Consider the following 25,840-nt stretch of genomic DNA (forward strand, 5'->3'; position numbering starts at 1 on the left):
AGGGGGGTGGGGGGAGAGGTGTGGGGGGTAGAAGAGATTTCTCCGCGATCTGCCCATTCACCCACAATACACACACAAATGTAGAGGCTTTAGCCTCAGAAAGAAAGAGAGACTTAACAACAGACGGATAGACAGACAGACTAAATGAAATTCATCAGCTCATGAAGGCTAACAATTTCAGGTAACCATGTCCAATAAGGTTTTGGATACAGATTGGGTACACCTAATCTCTATAATGCCTAAACAACAACCATCACTGTTTCCCCGCAAAATGAAAGGTCAAAGATTTATACAGTTTGATTTATAGACACACATCACCAAAAGACATCAAATTAAATTTAACGTTAGGGCTTGGGCTATGTCATTTAACAGATAAATACAGAAGTTAAATCAAGATCAGCCCAAACAATATTAGATCCAAGATATTTTTTTCATAGTGAAAAGAAACGTGTGGCTTGTTAATTATTCCAAACATATATTATGCAGTTAGAGTAACAGCAAGGGGAGCAACATAAAATTAGAGATATTGTTCTTACTCGTCTACTTAAGCAATTCATATCTCAGAAAAGGGAACATATAGTTCAAACAGGCTCAAGTCATGATGACGATATCTCAGTCTCAGGCAATGATGGCATCAAAACTCAAACCCACCATGTCAGAATATGCCCACATCACAAAACCACTTGGACAAGCACTATAGAGGTTATCTTTGAATGAAGAGCACAGTTGTGCCATAACATATTCTTGACCTATGTTATTGCATGTAAACTAGTAAAATGCCAGCACAAGCATTAACAATCCCAGGTCAAGGTTACAGGATTATGCAGTAATGTAAGGCACTTCCTCTATTTGAAACCAGTTGACCAACGGAAGAGTAGTCCTAAAAGGAAAAGATATTTAACAAGTTGAATTGGAGGCTTTCTGCAATGCACAATACTTAGTAATGTAAGAAAGCAAAAATAATAATCCAAAGAAAGGATCAATGAATAATTTTTTTTCTTTTTAAAGAGAAAAAAAAAAAGATAAAACAAAATAAGAAGTGAGATACTCTTATCCAACAGAAAGGTAAAATAAATAGTATAAAAGCACTACACCTGACGGAAAAACCGTAAGCTCCGATTATCAGGCGCAAGGCCACCAATATGAGAAGTAGAAAGAAATGCGTATCCTCGTGTTGGCCTCAAAGGTGAATCCCTCTTGTCAACCTTAAATGAGTACTTAAGAGATGAGAGTAAACTATGTCCAAGTTGTCTCCTTATTGACCTGGATGACATTTGTGACGGATCTGTTAAGTTACGCCACGTAAGATTGTAAGACAAGTCATGATTCCTGGTTGATATTAAGCCAACAGAGAGGCCCAATAAACGCTCTTTGTAAGAGGAGAACTTCAGCCAGTCCTGGGAAAGTAGTGATACTCTAGCCATTACAGGGGTTGCTAATCCTTTGAATCTGGGCAAAGAGACTCCAGCGCTTATCTCTGACGTTTGGTCCCATCCATAGGCCCCAGAACCATCCCAAATGTCACCATACCCAAGTAAGTTTTTCAATTTCAGTGATCCTTCAAGTGACCAAGATCTAGCCTACAGAAAGAATATATGAAATTGAAAAACTATAAGGGAAGTAAATGAAATGTACGTAACAAATCTCAAATATATTTCATGGACCATGCATTAATAAATGAATAAATAAATAATAATAAAAAAAAAATGGAAGAAGAAGAAAGAAAGAACAAAGCAACAAGGCTTCTTGCCTTTCCAAAATATATTTCAACCATCATACTTAAAAAAAGTCGTCCACTCTTTTACTGGTCATGTAATTCCCACAACACATTGTCAGATCTTTTGAACCACACAGCCCAGTGATCAAACGACTATACGTTTCTAGCTCACATTGCCTAATAAACAAATTTGGCATCTATTCTAATTCAGTTCCCAATTATCAGTTTCAAGATATTGATACCCGATTCAAAAACCCAGTAGAAACCCATCATTTTGCATAAGATTGTAAAGACCCATTACGGGTCAACAAGGTGCTATTGATACCCACATCAATAACCTAGCAGAAATCTATCATGAATCAGAAAACGGTAAATATCGATTAAAGGAAGACAAAGAGGAAAATAGCAGTACCTCAGGCTTGGAGAAGATACCGATGTCTCCCGTAAGAGGGTTCTTTGTTTCAACAATCTCAACAATGACATTGGCTGTCCCGGGAAGCTCAGGAGGCCCACTATCGAGTGTAATGTTGACGGAATCGAAGATGTCGAGCCTTTGAAGGCGGGCATTAGCGATACTAGCGGCCTGAAGAAGCTCTTGCATGCTGGTTGCTTTCTTGAGGGCTTCAACTTCAGCTTCGATAAGCGATTCCTTAGTCTTGGTGTTGCCCTTGATCAGGACATCATGGACTCGAAGGGTCACCCGCTGTGTTGATAACCGATGAATCAGATTGTTTAATTTGTTTCTCTGTGAAAGCAATCTTTCCTGACTCACGCTGTTTTCTTCTTCCTCTTCTTCTTCGAAGTCTTCGTCTTCGTCTTCGTCTTCGTCTCCGTCTCCGTCTCCGTCTCCATCTTCTTCTTCGAAATCTTCGTCTTCATCACCATTTGGGTCCCCTTCGTTTTCATCCCCATTTGGGTTTATTGGGATCGGCTTCTCTTGATGGATTTGCTGCTCTTCAACTGAGGTCGCCATTGCCAAGAGTTAGCCACACCTGAACAAGAACCAGAGCTTCGATTACTCAAGTCTCAACCCTTCGAATTGGGAAAACTGCGTTTTGGAGCACCTGCTACATAAAGGGGTAAAATTGTAAAATCACGTTTAAGGCAAAGTGGCAAACCCTACGGCTGCCAAACAAGAATGACATTGTCACTGTCAACAGTCTCTCTCTCTCTCGGCCATGCGATGAAGGAGAAGAACCATGTGAGTTCACCTTTCTCTTACTCTCTTCAATAGCCTCCTACTTCTTTGCTGCTAAAACACCCTAAACCCAATCTTGCCCCGTCCTAAAACATTTGGTAAGATTCTGATTCCAAGCTGAATTCTGGCCAATTTCTGGTCTTGAATTCTTGCCACATTATCAAGTCTTGAATTTTAAGCTCAATTATTAGAATTCCAGGATCATATTTGGATGTGCAATATTTTCCCACTACTTCTAACACTCAGAACTTTAGAAGTTTTACTTGGTTGCCACTAATTCTGCATATGTGAATCAATTCTAGGTCAAAGAACAGAGGTTCAATTTAGAAGAAAAAGAACAATGAAGTTAGTTGCAAAGAAGAGGTAATGAGGCATAGCTGCATCGTTGGAACAGGAATTTCTAAACTGTGGGTGTTGGGTATGGAAAACATGCTATGCTTTTGAAGAGTTATAGGACCTCTAATTAACTTCTCAGCAGCTAATTATTTTGGTTCATTTGATGTTACTAGTTTCCAAAAGTTCTGGTTGAACTCAAGTTCATCGATCATTCTCTTTCTTTTTACCGTCGCTTGATTTTTATTTGGTTGAAAAGGGAAACTAGTTTTCAAGCTTTAGTAGATTTCTGGTGCATTTGATGTTATAGGATTGATTGGGTTTCTTTTACTCTTTCTTTTTTTTTAGAAAGGGTTTTTGGCTCACCTGATATTATGTTTCTCTAGTTGTGTTTGTATTAGTTCTTGATGGTGATAATTGGATAGTTTATCTGATATGTATGATGGAGATTTTTTTTTTTTTTTTTTTTTTTTTTTAACAAATTGATATGCCTTGTTTGTAAGTTCATGTGTCTAATGTAAGGCTAGGTCACAATTAACCTAACCCCAGACAGGATCACAAAACTACTCCAAATAAATGCTGGTTTCAGCCGTTATAACAGTATATTACTATGGAACCAATAATGGATAACAGTAGGCTTTAACAGCCCTTGATACCACCCCCCCCCCCAAAAAAAAAAAGAGAAAAAAATAGAGAACAAACTCAGCCCAAAAGTGATACCAAACAGCAACACAATACCCTCTATTGCAGAGCATAAATCAGGGTTAAAACCCAGAAAATTGCAGGTAAACAAGGTACTAACCAGCAATGAAAGACCAACAGCAGGTGTAACACTTAAAGAACCAATAGTGATGACCAGTAGCAGTGGGCGAACCTGTGGCACAACGGCTAAGTTGTACTATTACAACATGTTGGTCACAGGTTCAAAACCTGGAAACAGCCTCTTCTGCAAAGCAGAGGGTAAGGCTCTGCACATTGTCCCTCCCAGACCCTGCAGTAGCAGGAGCCTCGTGCACTGGGTTGGTCTCTTTAGTGATGATCAGTAGCCTCCAAGGATGGACCGGTTGTGTCTTCTTGTAACCAAAAAATTGAACTCAGAGATTGGGGAAGAAAGGGGTATTGATTGGGAGAAAAAGGGAAGGGATAACGGCTATCTCAGCCGAGGGCATCTCACTCACAAGGTCTCTCACCTCAGTGTCTCTCACAGCTTGTCATTGCACGAGGCAAATCTTTTTTTCATTCATAATTCGTTGGGAGGATTCTAAAGGCCGATTACATTATATAGGCAAGGAATGGTTGCCTCCAAAATAGAAATAACAAATAGGAAACAAAAGAAATTGGAAACTCCTAAAACAAGTAATTATTGCTAGTCTTTGGATTAAGTAAAGACAAGCTACTAATTACAAAAGGGAAACAAATCTCAGTCTTCTAGGAGCTGTCCAAGGCAAAACAAAAAAAACTTGGTGTTACTGTTCGCCTAAACAGTAACTCGTGAACAGTGTTTTTCCCTGAATTTCATTCTTGTTCTCTTCTTCTTCATGCTTTGATCTACATCAGTGTCATACTCTTTTTGCTTCTTTTTTTTTTTTCCTATTTTTGGGATTAACAAAGTGGTATCCCTCGTTTATATGTTCATGTGTCATTCTCTTTTCACTTCTGATTAGTTTTGATTTTCTGATCTGTGCAAAAGCAAATATTGTATCAACTTACACTCAACGATGTACAAAACACATGGCCACCTAGGACCCTCAACAAAAACATACAATTTAACGGCTCCTCCCCCCAGCATGAACACCCCGAAAAACAAAAAACAAATCACTATTCCTGAACAAAATCCACCTTATCTACCCCAGATACTAAAATTTTCACTTCCCTGAACTCAGGAACACTTGAACACCAAGTACATACTAATCTCATGGCTTTAGATGGAACCTTTCCCTCTGACTCCTCCCTTCCTTCAAATGTGCAATTGTTTCTTTTCTTCCATATGCACCAAAAGACAGCAAAGGTGACATGGAAAATCCAGCTCACACCCATTACCAAGAAGCTTCTCCCCTAAACTTCCAAGGCAAAAGAACACCCAGTGAAATGATGGTATCCATCTTCCTTTTTGTCACCATTGAGCTTGCACACATTCCTTATTCTCCACGTTCTTCTAATCAAACTATCCATTGTGAGAATTTTCTCCAATGCTGCAGTCCACATGAAGAAACAAACATGAGGGGCTCTCATTAATTCCATATCACCTTATGTAGGAAACCATGCCCCCCTGATGTGTATCTTGAATAAGGACCTTACTGAACATTAGCCCCCTCCGCCTCCACCAAGACAAGAAATCCTATTTTCATGCTTCCATCTTTTGTTTGTTCCCTGTTTTGAGGAATTGTTTCATACTTTCCAATTTTTTTTGTTCTTTTTACAAGTTTTTGGAAATCAAGACAGTTTTTTTTTTTTCTTAGTTCTAATTAGTAGTATTTGGACTAGACGGATGGTGCCCCACGGATTGGTAAGGAAGCAACCAACAATCAAATAACTTCAGAAATTGAAAGCAAACCAAAAGAGGCCCATAAGATTTTGACTGAAATTATGAAAGTCGTGCCTCCCATAAATCTGACATGATCTATTGTCTGTTGATCAGATGGGCAAAATGTACAGTGGGTTGACGTAAATTCATAAGTGATTGTGGCATCTATACAACTTGGGTAAATGCCATGACCTGAAGCTACCATCATTCTTAAGTGCATTTAGTAGCGTGGGTATATATGAGGTAAAATGCTCAATTATCTTTAAAACAAACCTCAATGTAAAAGGGGAGTAAGAAAGAGATTTTGAGACAGGGAGTTTCTTCCCTCCCCCCACCCCACCCCGGCTACTATTGTGGTGTAAGCAACCTTCCTCATCTCATCCTGATTCTTCTTCCTCCTCCCATTTCTCCTCTCATTCTTCTTCTTCCTTGCTGCTGAAAATCCCTACCCCTGCCGGTTGATGACAACTCCATTTGGTCTGTTTTTCCACTAGATTTCACTGTTAAGTCTGGGGTCTACCTTGGATTTGAATAAGTTTCTTGAACATAGTTTGTGCAAAAGCAATGAATCTTTTTGGGGCTGGATCCGACAAGATTCTTGGTGATTTTGACCAACAACTGAGCTTTTTGCCCACTGCATTTTCTTTTCTAGACTTTCTAAAGGCCCCTCCCTTTTTTACTTCATCTGAATGTTGTTCCTACAGCAGTTTATATCAGTGATAGCAGGATAGTGATGTTGTTGGTCTGTTTGCTTTAATGTTCTCCATTTCCTTGGTCCTTTTTGGGCTTTGTATGGTTTTTTAAATTTAGGCAACCGAATTTGGAAGGACCCATCTGGTCTGGCCTCAGTGATAATGGCTCAAGTATTATATTTTTTTTCTAGGCACCATTTCCTAGTGCCATGTCATTGTAATGATTGTTCCCTTAGCATTAACGCTTTCCTCTAGGTTGCCCTTCAAATGTCTTTTTCATGCTCTGTTATTTTATTGTAATTGGTGCATCAGGTTGACATCTGGCACTTTTTATAATTAGCCATAACCCCTCAAATCTTTTTCAATGGATCCTCGCGCTCGTCCTTGCTTAGAATCTCCATGTAGCTGACCCCATTAAGTTAGGATAAGGTTTTGGATGTTGTTGTTGTTTCATTGTAATGGTCTGGCTATGATGTATGGGGCGGAAGGTTTGGCGGTTAAGAAGTGTCATACAGAAAATATATGCATAGCAAAGATGAGGATGCTGAGATGGATATGCAGCAAAACTAGGAAGGATAAAGTAAAAAATATTAGAGCTGATTTGGGAGTTGCCCTGATTCATGATAAGCTCCGGGAAAGTCGTTTGAGGTGGCATGGCCATGTTCAATGGAGGCCTTGGGATGCACTAGTAAAGAGGAGTGATCTGATTAAGATTGAAGTATCTAAAGGAGCTAGAGGCAGGCCTAAAATGACTATAGGTGAAGTGGTCAGGAAAAACATGCATAGTTTAGGCATTATCCTAGGCATGACAATGAATATAGCCGATCCTGCTTAGGTGGGATTTTTCAGGGTTTTTTTGTTGTTGTTGTTGTGTCCCTCTCCTTTTACTCATATATTTCGTTTTGGCTTTATGGATCCATGTAGCCGACCGACCCCATTTATTTGGGACAGGGCTGAGTTGTTGTTGTTGTTGTCTTCCTATGCAAAAAGATGATGTAATCAAATGCATTTTAGTTCGGTTTAGGTATGGGCAATGCACCCTTGCATGGTAGCCAATTGATTGTTTGCATGTAGATTCTCTAATAATAGAAATTTCAGGTCAACATAGACCTACGTTTTCTGTTTTTTGTGCTCTAAGAAACCATTTTAACCCAGAACTTGATGCAAATCTAAACCCAAGATAGAGTGATTTGCAAACAGTGTTCTTATTTAAAGATGTATGAGAGAAAATGGATGGAATGACAACAGAATAATGGAGTTTCATTGAAGTCCTTATGCTACTTGGAAAACAATTAGCAGAACCAGAACAATTCTGCTGACCAGAATTCTGTGGGAATCATAATCAGAATTTGAGAGAGAATAAAATCAGTAACCAGTATGTGAGATTTGAATCAGAACAGACTGATATGTGAAGAGATATTGCATAAGAAAACAACCTGAAACTTGGAAGAAAACAGGGGAACCACAGATTAGAAGTAGTAATAATGAGGAAGAAGAAGAAAAGCAGAGGAGAATAGGGAAATATCACACCTGAGAAGAAAGAGGAACAGAACTCGAATGCGGAGAAAGAAGAAATAGCAGTAGGCTCAAGGAAGAGCCTTCACCCACATTTGTAGAGCTCAACAACTCAAAAACTCTTGAAAAAAAAAATCGCTATCTATTATTCCAATCATTTATCTGATGGCAGGTACATATACATAACCTCTTCAATTTCCGAAACTGATTCATAAAAGGATTCCTAATCACTCTCACACACTAAATAAAGTAAGTAGACTCGAAATAGAATTCTGTTCCTAGTTACTTACTGGTAAGTATCCACTTTTAATTGAGGCCCAATACAGCAAATAACGTAATAATCCATAAACAAGTGCATAGTTGTCATGATGTCAACTAGGTGCCGACTAAGGCGACAACACTCCTTGTTTGATACAAGAAAGGCGACTGCCTTGGCATCACCTTGGATGCCTAGGCATTGCATTCTGGACTTGTGACAGCACGCCTTATATTATTTATATTTATTGCTTTGTTTTTTGATGAATATGCTTATATTATATCCTATGCTTTGTTTATTATGTATTGATTTTATCATATTAGGTCATTACTAGTATTATATAATATTGCATTGAGATGGCTTTTATGTTGCATATAATCATTGCTATCTTATATATTGGCAAGGGAACCCTGTCCATCTAGCGTTCCCACGCCTAGAAACAGCTGGGCGTGAAAATACCCAGCGTCCACTGGGTCTTTTCATACCCAGCGTCCACTGGGTCTTTTCATACCCAGCTGTGTCTAGGCGTGGGGAACGCTAGATGGACAGGGTTATTTATCCATTATATACTACATGCCTAGGGTGCCTAGGCACATCTCTAAAGCCTTGAGTCACCTAGTTTCCATGACAACTATGAATAAGTGACCCAAGGCCCATAGAACTCATCCATGGCCCAAGTTAAGTCTTCCTAGGCCCAATTAGACTGTCTTAACTGTGTGTCTATATACAAAATAGAAACCATAAAAGCAAATGCTTGGAAACGTCTCCAAAATGAGGCCTCAGTTTTCTGCTTTCTTGTTACAGCTTTCTAATAGACTGGGAATACAAAGCTTGCGGAGTTAAAGAGTGAAAGCCTTATATTTGATTAAACTTAAGCAACAGAAGATGGCGTTGAGGCGTCTTTTTGGGTTTTCTGATGGGGAGCTGATGAGATTTGATGCAAAGCCATGTTCGAGATTAATGAGGCACACAGCAGGAATTTTCACCGTAGGTGGAGGGCTGGCTTTTTGGGTTCTTTGTCAATTGCATTATGGTCAGTGGACTTTATACCTCTGTTTTGACTGTATTTGATTATCTTTGATGGCTTTTGCTTTATTCAATGGAGTTTTAGATTTGCTACACTTGCTCAGGTAGAAGAACTCCAGTCAGTGTTATTTCAGGGTTCTGTTCTTTGTAACCTGGGTTTTAATAACCCAGGTGCATTTTATTTGGGTCATTTGATTCATTCTTCTCTCCCATATGTGCCCTATCTCTCTTTATTCCCTTCGGTTGACCTCCCTTGTCAATCCATTCATCTTGATTCATTCCATTCTTCCAACGTCACTTCTATTTCACCTCTTCCCTCTCCATTGCCCTACTTTTCTGTAGAAATGGCACCTAAGTCTAGACAAGGCAAGGAAATTGTTAGATCAAGCACTTGCCAGTCATCCAAAAGCCCGGACTTGTGGAAAATGTGGAACTTTATTTCCTTAATGTCCAACCATACCAGAGCCCCCGTGTGCACCAATCCCAACTCCCAACAATCCCCTCCCCAAAGCAACGCCCAAATACCAGAGCACCCATGCGCTTGGGGAGACTCGAACCCACGACCACTTGCTTTGATACCACTTGTTGGATCAAGCGCTTGCCAATCATCCAAAAGCCCGAACTTGCAGAGAAGATGCAACTTTATTTCCTTAATGTCCAGCTAGCACGGCCGCAGTTCGAGTCGGGATCTGGGCAGAGACTTTGGGCCACCGGTGCGACGCCCAATACCAGAGCCCCCGTGTGCACCGGTCCCAACATAAATTGCTTTTGAAAACATCCAAAGAGAAGAAAGGGCAAAGTGAAGCCATGACAACACTTTGGTTTGCCTCAAGGACATTTGAGGAGCTGTGGGAGTTATATGAAAGTAGGCAACTTTCAATAGAAGGACGTTTTACTGCAGCATGAGAATTGTTTCCATGATCATTAGGAATTCCTTGCAACTTATGTTACAATGAAGAATATCGAGTTTAATCTGACGTCAGATTATCCTGAATTTTTCTTAGTGTATAACATGTGTACATATGTTTATCCATGTAACATACTGCCTTATGAGTAATGCATAATAGGTCTCTTAAAAGGTTTATTAGCTAATACTTGATAGGCATGCAAATAATTAGTCATAATTTGTGAAAATGTCTTGGCTCCTAAAAATATTTATTATGAGGTACAAAGAGTTAGGGAAAATGCAGCCTGTGCTCAGACACAGGAGCACGCGAAATGACTGCCCCACCCCTGTGAAATGGAAAAATCACATCCCTCTCATTGGCCCCTGTGCGCACTCTCATTGTCTACCGCACTGGTGCAGGGGCCACGCAGCCTGGCAGCAATCTTCTTCCCAAAATATTAACTTAAAACGAAAGGGAATACTGATGAGCCATCATGATGCTATCAGGACCCATTATTTATTCCTCAAAGACTTATATAATGCCACCTGAAGCCAAAGTCAATTGTTTTGTGTTGAGCAATGGTTGGAGGGTCCCAAGATCAGGAACCCCTCACCCCAAAAAAAAAAAAAAACACGCAACCAATTGCCATTACAAAGTCTATCGCTTGTTTTCCATTTTCTTACTTCTAAAGAATTTTCTATCCTCAAGAACAAATCAATTTGGGTGGGGGGTTGGGGGGGGGGGGTATACTCTAGATGGCTGACCCTAAGGTTCCCAAGACATTTCCCTTGTGTGTCAGTTAAAAAAATACATATTTTTTATTTCTATTGAATGAAATTACAAGGAGTGGGGGATGGGGGGCAGGAATGCTAAATAGTAAGTAATTGGTTAAATGTTGTTTCACTTATGATTGTGATTGATTGTATAGAAGACAGACAAAGCTCACCTTTACTTTAGTGTGTACTATGTCTCATTGTCTAGCTCCAGTCTCCAATCTCCAATCTCCATTGATTCTACATGCAAGGTATTCCTAATTGTCAAGTTTACTTTGGGACAGTTGGCCATGCCTTTTGTGTTAACTGGACCATACTGGCTGAGAGCAATGATCCTGCTCTTAAAGCTAAAACAGAAGCATGGACACAAACGGATTATAAATGTAGAATTTTGAATTTGTTGTCCAATGAGTTGTATAATGTACATGCTCCCTTTTGAGTATGCAAATTCTATATAGGTTGCTTTAGAAAAGAAGTATTCATTAGAAGATGCTAGAAGTAAAAAATATGTTGTTAATTTCCTTGACTTTGTTGTAAAGATGATATGAGCAAGACAAAGAAGAAAGTCATATGGAGGGAGGGGGGGAACATTCAAGTGCGGTTATCAAACTCCACTACATCTAAGATCATAAGTGAAACTCTAAGCAGGGGGGGTTGGGGAGGCCGCGAGCTCGTCTTGAAAAGCTTTAAGTTTTTCTTATTTGGTTTTAGGCCGGAAAGATATAAATATCTCTTGATATAATATTGATGGCAATATACCACCCTTGCACATTAACCCAATTTGAAGCATTTTATCTTATTCTTGTTTCTATATTTATTGCAGGTCCAAGGATAACAATTCCCAGGAGTCTCAAGTGGGCTGCTTGCGGAGCTGTATCTGTGAGCTCAACCTCCGCTTTGCTGGTTTGCCTTTTTAGTCCTGAATGTGAACCGCAGAACATTGCAGCTTTTGACAAAGGAAAATGAATTTCAATGGTCTGTGAGGTTTACAATTTGATATGTCAAATTAGTTCCCATTACTCTATTCTTGCAAGAGTAGTTTTTGTATTAGTATAATTCACAGAACAAAAATTTGTCTTTTCTTTTTTCAGCTTTGGTGACATCTTTGGGAAATATAAAAAACAGTGTAATATGACAAAATTCAACTGAATGCTTATGGTGTGGAAATCAACAGTATTGGCATTATCTGATCAGCCTGCTCTAATACCAATCTTCTTTTGGGGATGAGTTTTAAATTTCTATAGCCTTTCTTTTCACAAATTTAGCATTGCAAAATGTCCGTATTCTTTTATCGTCCATGTAACATTTTATTATCCCATGGCCTGCTGTAAAATAGATTGACATCCCTGGTCCTAAAGTTACATAAACATGATAGTTGAAACATATCCTTCCAATTAAAAAACTTGATAGATCTAAAAGTTTGGGTCATTTTGTTTATTTTGCCATCTTTGGTAGCATGATGGACTAATACCTTCTGTGTTTAGGTTACCCAATTCTCGGTTTTTAAATGTCTTAAGAACCAGGAGTTTAGGTGTAATTTACCTAATATTAGAATGCCAAACATTCTAATTATGACCTGAAAGGAAATCAGGAAATCAAGGTGAATTCTGTAAGAAAAAACGCTTAAAGACCCTATAGGTTATAGCCCTCATGTTGGGACTGCAGCACATTGTCACATCTACAACAAGGGTCAAACAACGATTTCCCTTGGCCTATGTTTGATTGCAAAGGATATTTAAGGAGAAAAAAAGTGAAATTTTCATACTTAAAAAAGTAAATTTTTATTATCGTTACTCCTTGTGATCGCATGTGATTGTATAAGTTATTTTATTTTTTTTAACCATACTTAGTAATGACACATTTTACATATATATATATATATATTTGCAAACCCAAGGTAGAGTAAAATTACAAACATTTCTTGTTTTAAGTATGAAAATTTCATTTCTCTTCCCCTTAACTCTCCTTGCAACCAAACAGAGCTTTAGCATATCCTATTCAAAAAAGGATATTCCTACTAGATCTACTTCACATTTCTCCTATGAAAAGGATCAATTCTGTGGTAAAAGCTATCACTTGACGTGTGCAGTGGGTGCAGAAAATCCACAATCACATCCTTCCTTCCAATGGCTGCACCTGCTGGCATGTACTTACACCAGGAGTTAGTGTTCTCATGGTCAATAATTAATTAGCATCTTTCCAAATATGTGTAAGAAAAAGCTCAATCTATCCTCCCAAAATGTTGACACATTTCTTTTCCCGAAATGCTTAAAAAGAGGTCATGTGATCAGACTGGGAATGCAATTAGTCAATTATGTAAAGAAAATGCTCATCTACCAAAAGCTCAAAACAGTGGTCAAAGAATAACAGCATTTCTCTTTTTCAAGGAATAATAATAAAAATGTTAAGGAGACGGCGTTTCCCTTTCTTAAAAAATGCTCCAGATAAAAGTCAAAAGACAACAGCGGGTCTCCTTGAAGAGAGGTTCTAAGCAAAGACACATGAACCCAACTCGAAGAAAAGAATTCCAAATTGTAAGCAATTGACCACAAACAAAGAAGGAAAACCCAAGCAAATCTCACAAATCACACCGTCTTGACCATCATAAGGACATCTCTCTCCCAGAGTTGAAAAAACCCAAGAAAATTCATGAAACCCTGAGAATTCAGATAAGCAAGCAAGGCTTGGATTCCCATTAGAGTTGATGACTAACAAACCATTTTGATCGCTGTCAGTTCCCATTGAATCTGTGCTTTGATGATTAAGTCTTCCACTTCTATACTAGAGCAACAGAGTTTACTAAAAATATAAGCATAATCAATTCATTTGCAAGCTTTTAAGTAGTCTACATGGTTAGAATTTCCAAAGCTAAAAGCTATACTTTCTACATATCACTGTTAGATTCACCCCACAAACACAAACTCTTTTCTTTCTTTTTCATCCTTTCTTGATTTTTTTCCTTTCTTGAATTAGATACAGTCCTTCTAAGTTGCCATCAGACCCATATCCTTGCTCCCATCTCCAAAAAAATTAGCCACGATGTCACCTACATTCTCCAATCCCACACCAAGACACACAGGATTAGTTGCAGGTCTAACAGATCTCTCCATTCCATCAGAGGAGTTCTTATCACATACATTCAAGACCCTCACATTAGGACCATCTGTGCACTTTCCCATGCACTTGCATCCAACAACAGCCCCCTCCACACCAACCCTCGTCTGAAATTCCTCCAACAATGTTGGAGCTCCCAATTTCTTGCACTTCCCTCCCATGCAAACCTCAATCTTCTCTACTGATGCCCCCACAACTACACTGCTTCCTTCACCCTTACTGTCACGATTCCAGAAACTCTTCAAACTGTGATCTTGATTCACCTCTGCTATTCTCTGTTCTAGGGTATGAAGGCTCGTGGTTGTTACTGATCCTTCTATTTCATTGGTTGACTGGGGTTCTGCGACTGGCATATTACTGAGGTTTTTCATATTAACCACCTGTTCGCATTCGCCATCGCTCGTTTCCGATGAGGAGCTAGAAGATGATTCATTGTCATCCCTAGCTTTCATTAATGTAGCTTTCATTTTAGCCTTCTCTTCTTTCCTTCTCCTTTTCAGTTCTTTTTCCTCTACTCTTAATTTTTTAAGTTGAGCAAAAAGAACCTCAGTTGCTTCCTGTAGAAACAAAACACACAGATTGATTAATTGATGTTTCAACCAGCCTATGCAATACACAACCCAAATCACATAACTGATTGACTGATATTAATAAGAATTTGGTTCTCATCAAACTCAACTTTGAACTTGAACTGTTTGATATGAATGTGCAGTGGTTCTGCTACTAATTACTAAACCTTTGGCAAAAACTGCGAATACCTTGATCTTTTGCTTCTCAAATAACACATATTTCAACATATAAAAACTCTAGTTTGAAAATTTGGAGAGTTGCATCTGACCATTAAGGACTCCTACAATTTCTTATGAGCCCAGTTCTAACTTCTTAAACAAAATTATGAAAATCTAAGCTAATAAAATACTTCTTTTTCAATCAAAATAATTCATTCCAATTTCGAGGTCATAAATTCTCTGCTATACTTTTCTTGAAATAAATTTATTCAACCATTGATGAAAACAAGAAAATCCATTAAATAAGCAGAGGGAGAAATAGGCTCTGAAACATACCGAAATCGTCCTCTTATCATCCCCAACAAAATCATTGTCAATATCCGGAGAACTCAACCCAGAAGAAAGCACCAACAAGTTCTTAGACAACCCTTTAATATGCTTCAACTTTTTCTTAATCGTCAGAGTCTCAGATTTCTCCTTCTTACATACCTTGCTACACGTCGTTGGCAAAGCATAATACTTCAAATGCCCATTATCAAGAAACCCAGGAAAAAACGACTCTGAAGGCTTTCTGGGCTTTAAAGAAATCGAAGAATCACGACAACCCGGAAGCCGAAACTCACCGGAAAACCGTTTCCCGGCATCGATTGAAACACCACAAACAGAGGATTTGAATGAATTGTTATCAAATCCACTACATGAGAAGCTATGAAGGGAACGATTAAGAGTACCAGATGCTTCCATCGCTTCTGAATTGGAAGGTAAAGCAGAGAGTTTAGCTATGAAAGCACACGCAACCGTCAAGCTAGAGGCGTTGTATATAAAATAGAGAGAGAAAGAGAATAGATTTCACTGTCAAGGAAGGCAACCTGATCAACCGCTTTTAAACGTGGCGTATTGTGATTAGGAGAAGGGGGCTCGTGACAGTTGAGGGTCGCCACACGCAGACATATGTCTTAGGGACTTCAAACACACTTTGGGAGTGAAGCTGGGACGTTGGATCATTCGGTGTGAGAAGGGACGGTCTCGATGGAGACAAGTGGATGACGAGTCATAGATTGGGATTAAGAAATGAATTATCCTTTCCTAATAGGAGCGAGGATGTCGGGAGAGTAGTGAAAATAGTATTTATTTTTCTACTGCAAGTCTCTCCAACAAGGAAAGTGCCACCGCTACACGCTATTAATGCACGTTGGGAATATTAGATAGATGACGCATGGCAGCTTAAAAGGGTCAAACTTTTCCTACATTGGCAGTTTGCGAAACTATTCCCACGCCAGGGATTGATGTATCACTATCGGATCAGTAGGATCCACGGGATCCTATCAATATCAATCGAAACAGAAGGTTGCGTTTGGTAGTCATTCAAAAAAACGTTTCTAAGGTTTTTTCATTTTATGGGAACAAAAAAGCAGAATAAAATGTTTGGTATTAATATGGTATTTTTCCATTATTTTGGAACAAAAAAGGGAAAAAAAAATTTGCTAGAATTGCAAAATGGAAATGACAGAACATTTTTGTTCCAAATATAAAAAAAGTGAACAACTAGAGTAATCATTTCTAAAACAGGTTCACCAAACACTATTTTTTGTTTTAAAACGGAATTTTGACACAAAAATTGAAAATTCTATTTTTGACACGAAACATCGTTTTTGGAACTGAATGACTACCAAACGCAGCCTAATTACTTGGCCCATCTTGGATCAAGTATTTATATGAGATCAAGGGTAAAATAATTAAAATTTTATTTTTATGAAAAGTAGGACTTAAATTAAATATTTGGGCTGATACAAGCTGGTCTGAATCAATATTGTATCAATATCATTAATCTTTGATACAGATACTTCAATCTTTGTCCCATACACAATTTTGTCTAGACCATTTGGTGTTTCAACTGAATTATGGGAAAAATGACCCTATAGGGGCTACACTCAGATAGAGATCGGCGAAATGATCGCCAAAATGCGCACCTTGTTGATACTTCCATGTGCACTCCCATTGGCACCCGCACTAGTAAAGGAGCCATACTCCTTGACAAACAACTCTACCCCCTGAATTATATATCTATTGGTGGAAATCTGAATTGCATATCTTTCTTTTACGGTATGAAGTCTTTTTTTTTTCCCCTTATATAGTACGTACTTCAATAATCCCAAGCAATCAAATAAATTATAAGCACAATATTAATTAGTGTAAAAGTTGAATTTACGTGAACTTATACAATATATTTACAAAGCTTGGATTCCTAAAATAATGTTTTTGACAAAATAAATTATTAAAAAAAAAAAATGGAGACAAGTTTCATGCACGATTTTGCGAATCGTGATGCATGATTATAACTTATAACCTTTTGCCTTCAAAATTTCATAAAAAGTTATAAAATTAAAATTTTCATCTTTAAAAAAGAAATATTTATAATCATTACTCCATTTAATCCAATATGATTGTATAAACTATTTGATTTTTCTAACCATATCTAGTAATGATACATTTTAGGTAAAATTTTTATTTTACATATAAAAATAAAATAAATTACAATTAGTAAATCATCAAAGGAATCCAATGACCCCAGAGGTCCTTGAAGTAAGTCCAGAGATAAGTAGTTATCTTTCCCAAAAGCCCTTCCGCGCGTGAGTTGAACCGAGGATCGACTGCTTTGATACCAAAGTTACGGTCCTGAAAAAACTCAATCCCATAAACAGGATTACAAAGTGAGGAAATCTAAGATTATATCAACCCACATCAATTTTCATAAGAAACTGATGTGGGATCAATCCCTATAAATTGATATGAAATCATAATAGAAACACCTTGATAAAGCTCATCATCATTCAGGCAACACAAATAGTATGAGACCACCAAAATGTAAGTACCCAAAAGTCAACAGCACACTGGAGTGCATGATATAGATGGGTGTCTGTACATATATATCTTTTTTGGAAAAGGACCACTGATGTAAACTAATGAACCAACTTTTGGCAGTGCTTAATGGCATTGACTAAGTGATCCACAACCTCTTATTTATCATGGAAAGGAGCTGCTTACCAGGGAATCAACAAGTTCTATGGAAATTACCAAATCAGGGGATTTCTTCAAATAAAGCACTGTACTGGCCAAGGAATGTGTTTGATTGCTCTTAGCTTTATTGCATTGAAATAGAGTTATTTCTTTACATCGCACGGTTAGCAAGCACAGATGAGTACACACTAGATAACCCCCAAAGAGGGAGGAAAAAAAAAAACTTATCAAGAAATGGAAAATTTTGGAATCCTCAAAATTCCAGTCAAACTATGTTAGTCTACTAGAGAAACTATCTCAAACTAGCCCCTATTTTAAATCAATTCAGTGAATGACATGCTAGATCCCCAATCACAGATAGCACATTGAAATCCAGAGTAGGGCACAACACTCCCCTTCCTCACATTTTTTCAGCTACTTTCCAAACGATCCACCAGATGACAAGCTTCATTCAACAAAGGCCACTTGAAGGAAAAAAGAAATTCGACCACTAAAAGCAGTAAATGAAATATATTACACAGAGCAAATAACCCAGAAAGAAATTCGTAAGGAAGAAAAGCAATCATGGAAGAGAAAACCAAAATGAAGAGAAATAAACATTTGGCAATGAAAGAACGAAACAAAAATGACTGAGTAACAGCAGTTTGTCTTTTCTTGAGTTTAAAATGGAGAAATGGATAATTTTATCATTTTTAGAGAGAGAGAGAGAGAGAGATCATGAAAGGTAAAGCAACTCAAAGAAGAAAGAAATTACAAAAACATAAGCCCATCAGTCCCTGAGAACAGAGCACCATCTAGCAGCAAAGGAAGCTCACCTGATACGTTTAAAGTTAGGATTTGTATAGGCCCAGAAGAAAATGTGTTGCATAATATTGTTCACCATAGATCATGGTGAGAGGATAAGTGCATACTTGTCAAGGTGTCATCTAGGGCGATGACAAGCCATTTGTAGATGACCAAGGTGTGCCCACACCTTTCAGTTTGCAATATGGCTCCTGCCTTGTCTGCCTTGGCCAGGCTTGTGACCTTGGTGACCACCATTTTGTTTATGACTGATACACTGTTTGCAACTGATCATATATGTATATAAAGAAAAATTAAAGGAATGAAAAGAAGGAACCCTTGGCTTGGCCACAACAGTGACTCAACGCTGACTGCCATTTCAACTTCGACAGTGCAACCCCGACCAGAATCTGCCAACAGAATTCTTCTTCTGCCTTCTGCATCCTTCAACATTCTTGTTCTCTGCTTCTTCCAACATACATTATGACCCTCCCCAGACCCTGCAGCGGCAGGATCCTTGTCCACTGGGTATGCCCCTTTTTTTTTCTCTGCTTCTTCCGCCCATCTTCTTTCTGGCTGCCCCTTCAGTTATCCTCCTCTTCTTCTTCCCTTCACCTTCTGCTACCTCCTTTATTTCATTTTCTTCTTTTTCTTCTCCTTATTAATCCTTCCAGCTTCTTCCTGCTGCCTCCTATTTTTTTTTTTTTTTAATTATTGTAGCTTCCTTTTTTTTCTTGAAAGATTACTCCAGTAATGGCATACTACTGTTACATGGTTTGAAAGGGTAAATCACACTATGCAACATAGTTATAAATACCTAGGAGCCTGGCCGTTGCCATGACAACTATTGATACCCTCGTTCTTTCATTCTATAGAGACCATAAAACAGCAGCTGCATAGATTCCTCATGAACATTTTCTGAGAAAATTTAATCCACAGCATTACCAGTTCTGAAGCAAGAGAGAAATGTCCAGCACTGCCCAAACATCTCCACCATTGAGGCCATAAAAACAGCACAAAAGAAGGGCCCACAACAATGAATGAGGCATATATTCATTAGGTTTACTGCACAGATAAAAGGTATTCTATGCATCTACTCTATGAACGAAGTTGTCATTAGTCAATACTCAAATAGTAAAAGTACTGTTTCAAAATCTACATGAAGAACTGAACCCTCCACTTCCATATCCTCTTAAGCACTAGACTACTCAGACCAGAAAATAAGATCAAGATGAATATAAGCTTTTTAATATATAAACCATCCTCAGTGTCCACCTAAGACCTCTGATCAGTTTTAGAGATATAAGTATAGAATGTCTAGCTCTCAAGCAATGGAAGCAAATGTCTTCTTCTCTTCCTCTCTCTATCACATGACCAATAAGAGGTTTCTTTCTTTTTTAGCCTTTCCTTTGTCAAGGAGAAACAATGAAACAACCCTCAATTTTGAACAAGGAAAAAATAGATAAAATACAAATTAATCAGTTGAGGCACAATTCAAGGAGAAAGAGATTTCTCTCATTCCAATTGGCAGGGTACATTATGAGAACGAGCCATGTTCTTGTTCAAGTTCTCATTTTAGAACAAATTGCATGCCAAACACTTTTTTTTTTATCCAAGAATGCACCCTCAAAATGAAAACTAGATGGCCGATTGGATGATCACAAGCTTGTGCTAGTGTACAATTTTTAAGGTAAAATACAGCTTCTTTTGTGGGCCTGCATAAGAGGGAAAATACACATTAATTATAGAGAAAATCATTGTTTCTCCTCCCACCATTAGAATGTGATTTTATTGATTCTCTTCTTCAGAATCCAATCTGATCAATTGTCTCAAAAATGCACTCTCTTTCCAAAATATTTCCCAACAATCCACAGTCCTGGGAATGGATTGACAGGATGGTAATCAAATGGCCCTTATGCCAACCAAGTTTTTGAACTCTTTAGTGAAACCAGGACCTGAAACCAGTAGCTGCGATTGTGAAGAGAGAGAACAAAGAAAGAGGAGAGACAATATGTTGAACAAGAATAGATTGAGAGAGAATAGCTAACAACTACAGACTCTAAATAGGAATCCTACTCAGAGAACAATCCTAGTTACAAACTAATATGGAAAAATAAAGAAACATAACAATCCTAGTTACAAACTAATAAGGAAAAATAAAGAAACATAACCAGATCACGATAGGGCTCCCCCTATCGTGATCAACAACAGCAAGCCCAATTCCAAGAGAGTACCACAGGGTATTGGACAACAATACCCACACGGTACATGTACATACAAACTCAAAATCAGATATGGTGCAGTACGAATTCATCATTAATGGAAAAGACACAAAACCCATCTACAGTTCTACCTCTTGTGATGAACTTCCACTAGATTCAGCACAGATGTTTCAAATGTTATCTTGACCATCTTAAGTGCAGCTAACATTAGAAAATACAGTAAAATGGAGGGAAGGGAGGAAGCGAGGAAGGGAGAGAAAGAGAGTGATTAATATTTCCTGGAAAGCCTGAAACAAGATTCCAGAAAACCAGGTAACTAATCATAATTGAAGCAAACTAATTTTAGGAAGTACTATAAAATAGAGGGGAGGGAGAACGCAACAAGAAAGGAAATGAATAAATTCCCTGGAAAGCCTGACACAAGATTTTGGAATCCCCAACTCAGTGAAAAATGTCAACTAAATCATATTCAAAACAAAGGAATCCAAGCTATCATTCAAACAAGATCTTCTGAGTGATAGAGATATGACTCCATGTAATGCGTCACACACTAACACTACTCTTGGACCAGCTGTCTCCAGCTCTCAGTCAATTACATAGTTAGTTACAGATCGCCATTTACTGTATTTAGCTCCAATTCAGTTCTTGATACATTGATGTGTGTTGGTCTATATATACGTAATGGCTTGTTATAATGTGATAATGGAGAATTACTTCACTGAGTACTGTGCACAAGAGTTACAGAAAGGAGGAATCCTATTTATGCTACAAATCAAATAGCTAAGGGGGAAAAAAGGTAAAATATTTTTGAAATAATTTTATCTCAGATATCAAACACTACTCATATAAGAAGGCGAGGCTGAACATCTTGAGCTTACATTGTTAGAGAGGCCAAAACACCTCCCCCCAAAGAAGTAAAATGGATGATACTCATTCAAGGACAACCAACCATCGTGTCATATTTCAGCAACATGTAATTCAAAAGCATCTGAGTCACATTATCCTGGAATGACAACTTCAAAATCTAAAGAAAAAACAGAATCCTTTCACTCTTCTCACCACCGTTCTCTTGGCTGACCATCTGGGAATGTGGGAACAAGTACCTTCCCTTCATTTCGCATTGAGGTCTCAGCTTTATTAGGTGCTTTGGTCCGTTCAAGAATTATGCTTCCACCATCATCATCATCATCATCATCATCAAAATCTGGGGGTGTCTCATCATCTTCATCATTCCAGTCATCCTCCTCCTCCTCCTCATCATCATCATCATCAAACTCATTGCTTAATATATTATCAACATCACCAACATCAGACCACTCTTCACCACTTTCTTGTGACTTCTGAGCACCTTCAGCCCCATCACCATTACCTGCATCAACCTTAGGAGCACCCCGACTTCGGGGTCTAGGAACTGCAACAAGTGACCGAAGCTTCTCCTTGATTAGCAATAATCTATCCTTCTCGATCAACTGAGAATCACGATAGGCGTCCCGTAAGAAAACTGAATCCCTATCTCCTTTCAAAGATACATAAAACATATCAGGATGTCTGATCAGCATTCCCCTCAGCTGTTGAGAGAACCTAAACTCCTCTCTGAAATGAGTCAGGTGATCCACAAGTGTTCTCTTCTCAATCGTGAGGCTCAACATCTCATGAATAACAGCACATGCGTGCTTCTCTTTCTCTGGTGTACCAGACTTCAATTCTGAAAAATCAGAGTAGGGAGATATATAAGGCATTTCTCTAAACTTAGAAATCCTCCTCATCTCTCCCTTGGAGACGTTCAGACCCTTGGGTAGCTTTACTCTATTGAACTTGGGGGGCCTATCGATGATCAAATCCATTTCTTCTCTCTCTCTTGCTCGAATCTCTTCTTCACTAATTTCAGCAGCAGAAACAGCCAGCTCAGGATCCCAGTGGGTAAGTTCCAAAGCAGGGCCCCTACCAGTAGGAACAACCTTGAAATATTGGGGGTATCTTCTACAGATTGTGTCCCTGAATTCTAAAGGCAGCCCAAGATCAGTCCTCAAATGCGCAATCTTCTCTAACAGAATCCGCTTCTCTAAAGACATCATCAAGATTTTCCTCAACTTCTCAACCAGCAATCCTTCCATTTCATTCCTCACTTTCAATTCCTCCAAGTAAAGCCTTTCAGCCTCTGGGGCCAATTTGAACTGAAGTGAATAAACCCCTTCTTCCACAATCTCAAAAACCGCAGGAAATCGCTTCAACAAAGCAATAAGTCGACGCTTTCGGTTGAGACCCAGTTCCTGTCTGTACCTACCCATATCTCTAAGCGCCATAATGCGATTGGGTTGGCTCACTAAAATCTTCCTTATCTTCATTACCAGTTTCAGCTTCTTGTCTCGTTGGATAACGTTGTCCAGGGGAAGTTCCTTCCTTCTCTTCACGACAGATGTTATTGGATGAAATGGGAGATGGGTTTTTCTCCGGTCACCCAGTTCAAGCTTCTCCCATGAAACCAAACTTTTACCCAAAAACGAAGTCTTATCCGACAAGTGAGTAGAGAATGAGATATGCCCTTTTACAGAGAATTTGAGTTTTTCACGAAATGAAGATGATGGGTACGAGAGAAAGAGAGGAAATGGTGAAGCAGAAGAAGCATTGGGTGAAGAAAACAAGAATTTGGGTTCCATGAAGAACTTGATGAGTTCCACAGAGAGAGAGAGAGAATGAAAAAAAAATCAGTGACGGAGAGCGTCGCCAAAAGCTACTTACCTGCTCCTGTTTACGCTGAAATTGATTGGAGAATTTGGGATTTCATGATTTCATCTGTAATCTATTATCTTTATCCGCTTTAGATGCGTCGGACACTGGAGTCGTTAAGTTGGTGGAGAACTCTCCCGCTTCATGTGTTGCTGTGAAGAAATTTAGCTTGGGTCTTATCTGCTAATTGCCTTGATGCAGGAGGGACCAAAACGGGCCTCGCACGGCCCAAGATTTTTAGGGCGAAGCCTGTTTGCCCGTCTCTTCCTTCCCCAATTTTTCTCTCTCTCTCTCACACACACACACACACAACTTACACTCTATTTCCTCAGACTCCCCCGATTTAGAAGTTGTAATCTAATTCTCCCCGAAAAAACTCTTCCCTCTTCTTCTCACGACTATTTTGAAACGATCAAATTACCCCTCTTATTAATCTATTAACCGTTCTCACTACTCACCACCTCTGAGCTTCCATTCTCTATTATTTTTATTGTTTTCTTATTTTAATATTCTTTATCATTCAACCCCACCCATCCTGGAAATCCAGCAACCTTGCCCTACCCACCCCTACCCACTATGCAATCCATCCCCCTCAGTCTCACCTCCCTTACTCTTCCCCCTCCTCCGAGGTTACAGGTTTGCAAGATTGATGGGGTGATCGCTAGTCATTGCATTCCACCAAGAAAAAGAAGAAATTAAAAAAATAAAAATAAAAAAAAAAAATAAATGAATGAAGGTGATGATAATTGGTTAATAAGTTAATAGGATGAGTAATTTGACCATTTTAAAACAGCAGGAGAGAAGAAGAGGTAAAGAGTTCACTAATTCTAGGGAATCAAATGTGAAACTTGTGATAAGGGAGTCTGAGTAAATAAAGTACAAGTTCAGGGGAGAGATAGAAAATTTCCATCTTTTATGTAACTTCTTAACCCATTTGATGTTACTATATACAAAAGGAAAATGGCAAGTCAGTGGAGATATATAGGATTTTTTTTTTTTTTTTCCAAAGGGTTGAAAATTTAAGAGAAAATGATTAGAATACTCAAAATCAAGTTTCAGCTTTGAACATTATCATCAAAAGTTTGTCATTGCCTTCTGGACCGAGTTTTCACCCATGGTGATTAAAAAAAAAAAAGTGAAGCAAAGTGGTTTTTTCTAGACTATATAGATGCGATAGCTCAAAAAACTAAAAAGGTAGCTCAGTTGGCAAGGACCTAACACCTCACAATTTAGAGGTCACGAGTTCAGTTCTCCTTGGATCTCACTATGCAACAAAAATTGTAAATCAAAGTGACTGAAATGAATCAGGAATGTAAAGCTTAGCCCAAAAAGAAATAAGGCATGTTATCTTGGACGCTTTAGAATAGGAGCCAATAACTGAAATGTGTGGGTCATATCCTCTATGACTATCCTCTTAAGTAATCACTACAAAAACTCATGGCTATTCTCATTTATAAGTGCATCATATCTTTTAGTGAATAAAATAGCTGGAGTGACTTGCCTAACCCAAACTTTTATGCAAGAAAAAAAAAAGGAGAGACAAGGTGACATCTTACCATTTTTTAGGACTTATTTGTAGCTTTAGTATATTTGATTATATAATAATGCTTTCAATTTCCAACCTCCCCTAATCTCATGCTTTCCCAAACTGCGGGAACAGGTAGTCTAGGAGTCGGATGAGATGCTTCATGACAAATCTTTAGCCACCTTCCTTCCTGTCAAAGTATTGAAGTTTCAGAAAAACAATTTAAAGGAATACATAAGCTATACTTCAGTAAGGAACCACATTATATAGAGAATGACAAACCCATCAAATATCTTTGGTCATTGCTTCAGCTCTTAAGTGTTCTAACCACATTATTGTCAGTTTCCATGTTCTTTCGCATATCCTTGCATTTCATGATTTATCCCTCTGATTAGACGCCTGCCAGAACCTACCAAATTCAAATAGGAAGCAAAGTTTCAGCAGAAAGAATATAAATAGATTGAATTGGAAGAATTTTTGCTAAGGCATCTCATCTCCTCACAATATAAACCAATGAAAAGAATTAATCTTTCAGGAACAAATTTTCAAGAATAGCATCTTCCCATCAGGGTGTTACTCTTAAGCCCAAAGAAATCAATCTAAAATCAATCTTTCCATTGCCAAAAACAGGGTGTTTTTCTTCAGAAAGATGTTTTCACGATATTTGTTTGTAATAGTCTCCAAGGTAGAAGTGTCTTAACAAAAAAAAAGTATAGAAGTGTCACACTGCCAAGCTCACGAGTAGAATACATACAAAGCACTCAACATAGCTCATGAGTAGCCCCCCTCCCCCCGCTTTTTT

The 25,840-nt window shown here is 38.4% G+C and overlaps 4 protein-coding genes and 1 long non-coding RNA gene across 10 annotated transcripts in view; 1 reads left to right on the forward strand and 4 right to left on the reverse strand.

Moving 5' to 3' along the window:
• Positions 1–2,845, reverse strand: part of LOC122082387 (SAM50-like protein SPAC17C9.06) — a 21,447-nt gene extending 18,602 nt beyond the window's left edge. Inside the window, exons 1-2 of the mRNA XM_042649913.1 lie at positions 2,130–2,845; positions 1,095–1,580 (exon numbers count right to left, since the gene is read on the reverse strand). Coding sequence (XP_042505847.1) covers positions 1,095–1,580; positions 2,130–2,690 — 1,047 coding nt within the window. The 5' untranslated portion in view covers positions 2,691–2,845. The remainder of the gene's footprint in view (positions 1–1,094; positions 1,581–2,129) is intronic.
• Positions 2,778–12,114, forward strand: LOC122082388. Of its 6 annotated transcripts, none has more exons than XM_042649919.1 (4): positions 2,778–2,918; positions 3,218–3,333; positions 9,040–9,268; positions 11,745–12,114. In XM_042649919.1, the coding sequence occupies exons 3-4, from the start codon at positions 9,121–9,123 to the stop codon at positions 11,885–11,887; spliced, it is 291 nt and encodes a 96-aa protein (XP_042505853.1). In that variant the 5' UTR covers positions 2,778–2,918; positions 3,218–3,333; positions 9,040–9,120; the 3' UTR covers positions 11,888–12,114. The 6 variants fall into 6 exon arrangements, with proteins under 6 accessions (XP_042505853.1, XP_042505852.1, XP_042505848.1 ...); XM_042649914.1 differs by having other exon boundaries at positions 2,843–2,918; positions 3,218–3,278; XM_042649917.1 differs by having other exon boundaries at positions 2,877–3,013.
• Positions 12,115–13,716: 1,602 nt separating this feature from the next.
• LOC122082592 (diacylglycerol O-acyltransferase 3) lies at positions 13,717–15,601 on the reverse strand. The gene is made up of 2 exons (XM_042650264.1): positions 15,100–15,601; positions 13,717–14,592 (listed from the first exon to the last, which is right to left on the reverse strand). Exons 1-2 carry the CDS (start codon positions 15,505–15,507, stop codon positions 13,906–13,908), a joined length of 1,095 nt encoding a protein of 364 aa, XP_042506198.1. The 5' UTR covers positions 15,508–15,601; the 3' UTR covers positions 13,717–13,905.
• A 2,083-nt stretch (positions 15,602–17,684) lies between these two features.
• On the reverse strand, positions 17,685–25,825 carry LOC122081942. Its single transcript, XR_006141258.1, has 3 exons — positions 25,321–25,825; positions 25,070–25,228; positions 17,685–18,271 (listed from the first exon to the last, which is right to left on the reverse strand). It is a non-coding gene; the product is annotated as an uncharacterized LOC122081942 (long non-coding RNA).
• Positions 21,591–23,951, reverse strand: LOC122081940 (protein WHAT'S THIS FACTOR 1 homolog, chloroplastic). The gene has a single exon (XM_042649371.1). The coding sequence runs from the start codon at positions 23,441–23,443 to the stop codon at positions 21,842–21,844; it is 1,602 nt and encodes a 533-aa protein (XP_042505305.1). The 5' UTR covers positions 23,444–23,951; the 3' UTR covers positions 21,591–21,841.
• Positions 25,826–25,840: the final 15 nt, after the last annotated feature.

This window comes from Macadamia integrifolia, chromosome 6, assembly GCF_013358625.1.
Source record: "Macadamia integrifolia cultivar HAES 741 chromosome 6, SCU_Mint_v3, whole genome shotgun sequence".
NCBI classification, from domain to species: domain Eukaryota; kingdom Viridiplantae; phylum Streptophyta; class Magnoliopsida; order Proteales; family Proteaceae; genus Macadamia; species Macadamia integrifolia.

Bases quoted from the DNA above. Each gene is read 5' to 3' on its own strand.
- LOC122082388 (XM_042649919.1), top strand. From the start codon at position 9,121: ATGGCGTTGAGGCGTCTTTTTGGGTTTTCTGATGGGGAGCTGATGAGA. The intron at 9,269-11,744 runs GTCAGTGGACTT...TATTTATTGCAG, and splicing joins TCTTTGTCAATTGCATTATG to GTCCAAGGATAACAATTCCC.
- LOC122081940 (XM_042649371.1), bottom strand. From the start codon at position 23,443: ATGGAACCCAAATTCTTGTTTTCTTCACCCAATGCTTCTTCTGCTTCA.
- LOC122082592 (XM_042650264.1), bottom strand. From the start codon at position 15,507: ATGGAAGCATCTGGTACTCTTAATCGTTCCCTTCATAGCTTCTCATGT. The intron at 14,593-15,099 runs GTATGTTTCAGA...TTGTTTCTACAG, and splicing joins ATGATAAGAGGACGATTTCG to GAAGCAACTGAGGTTCTTTT.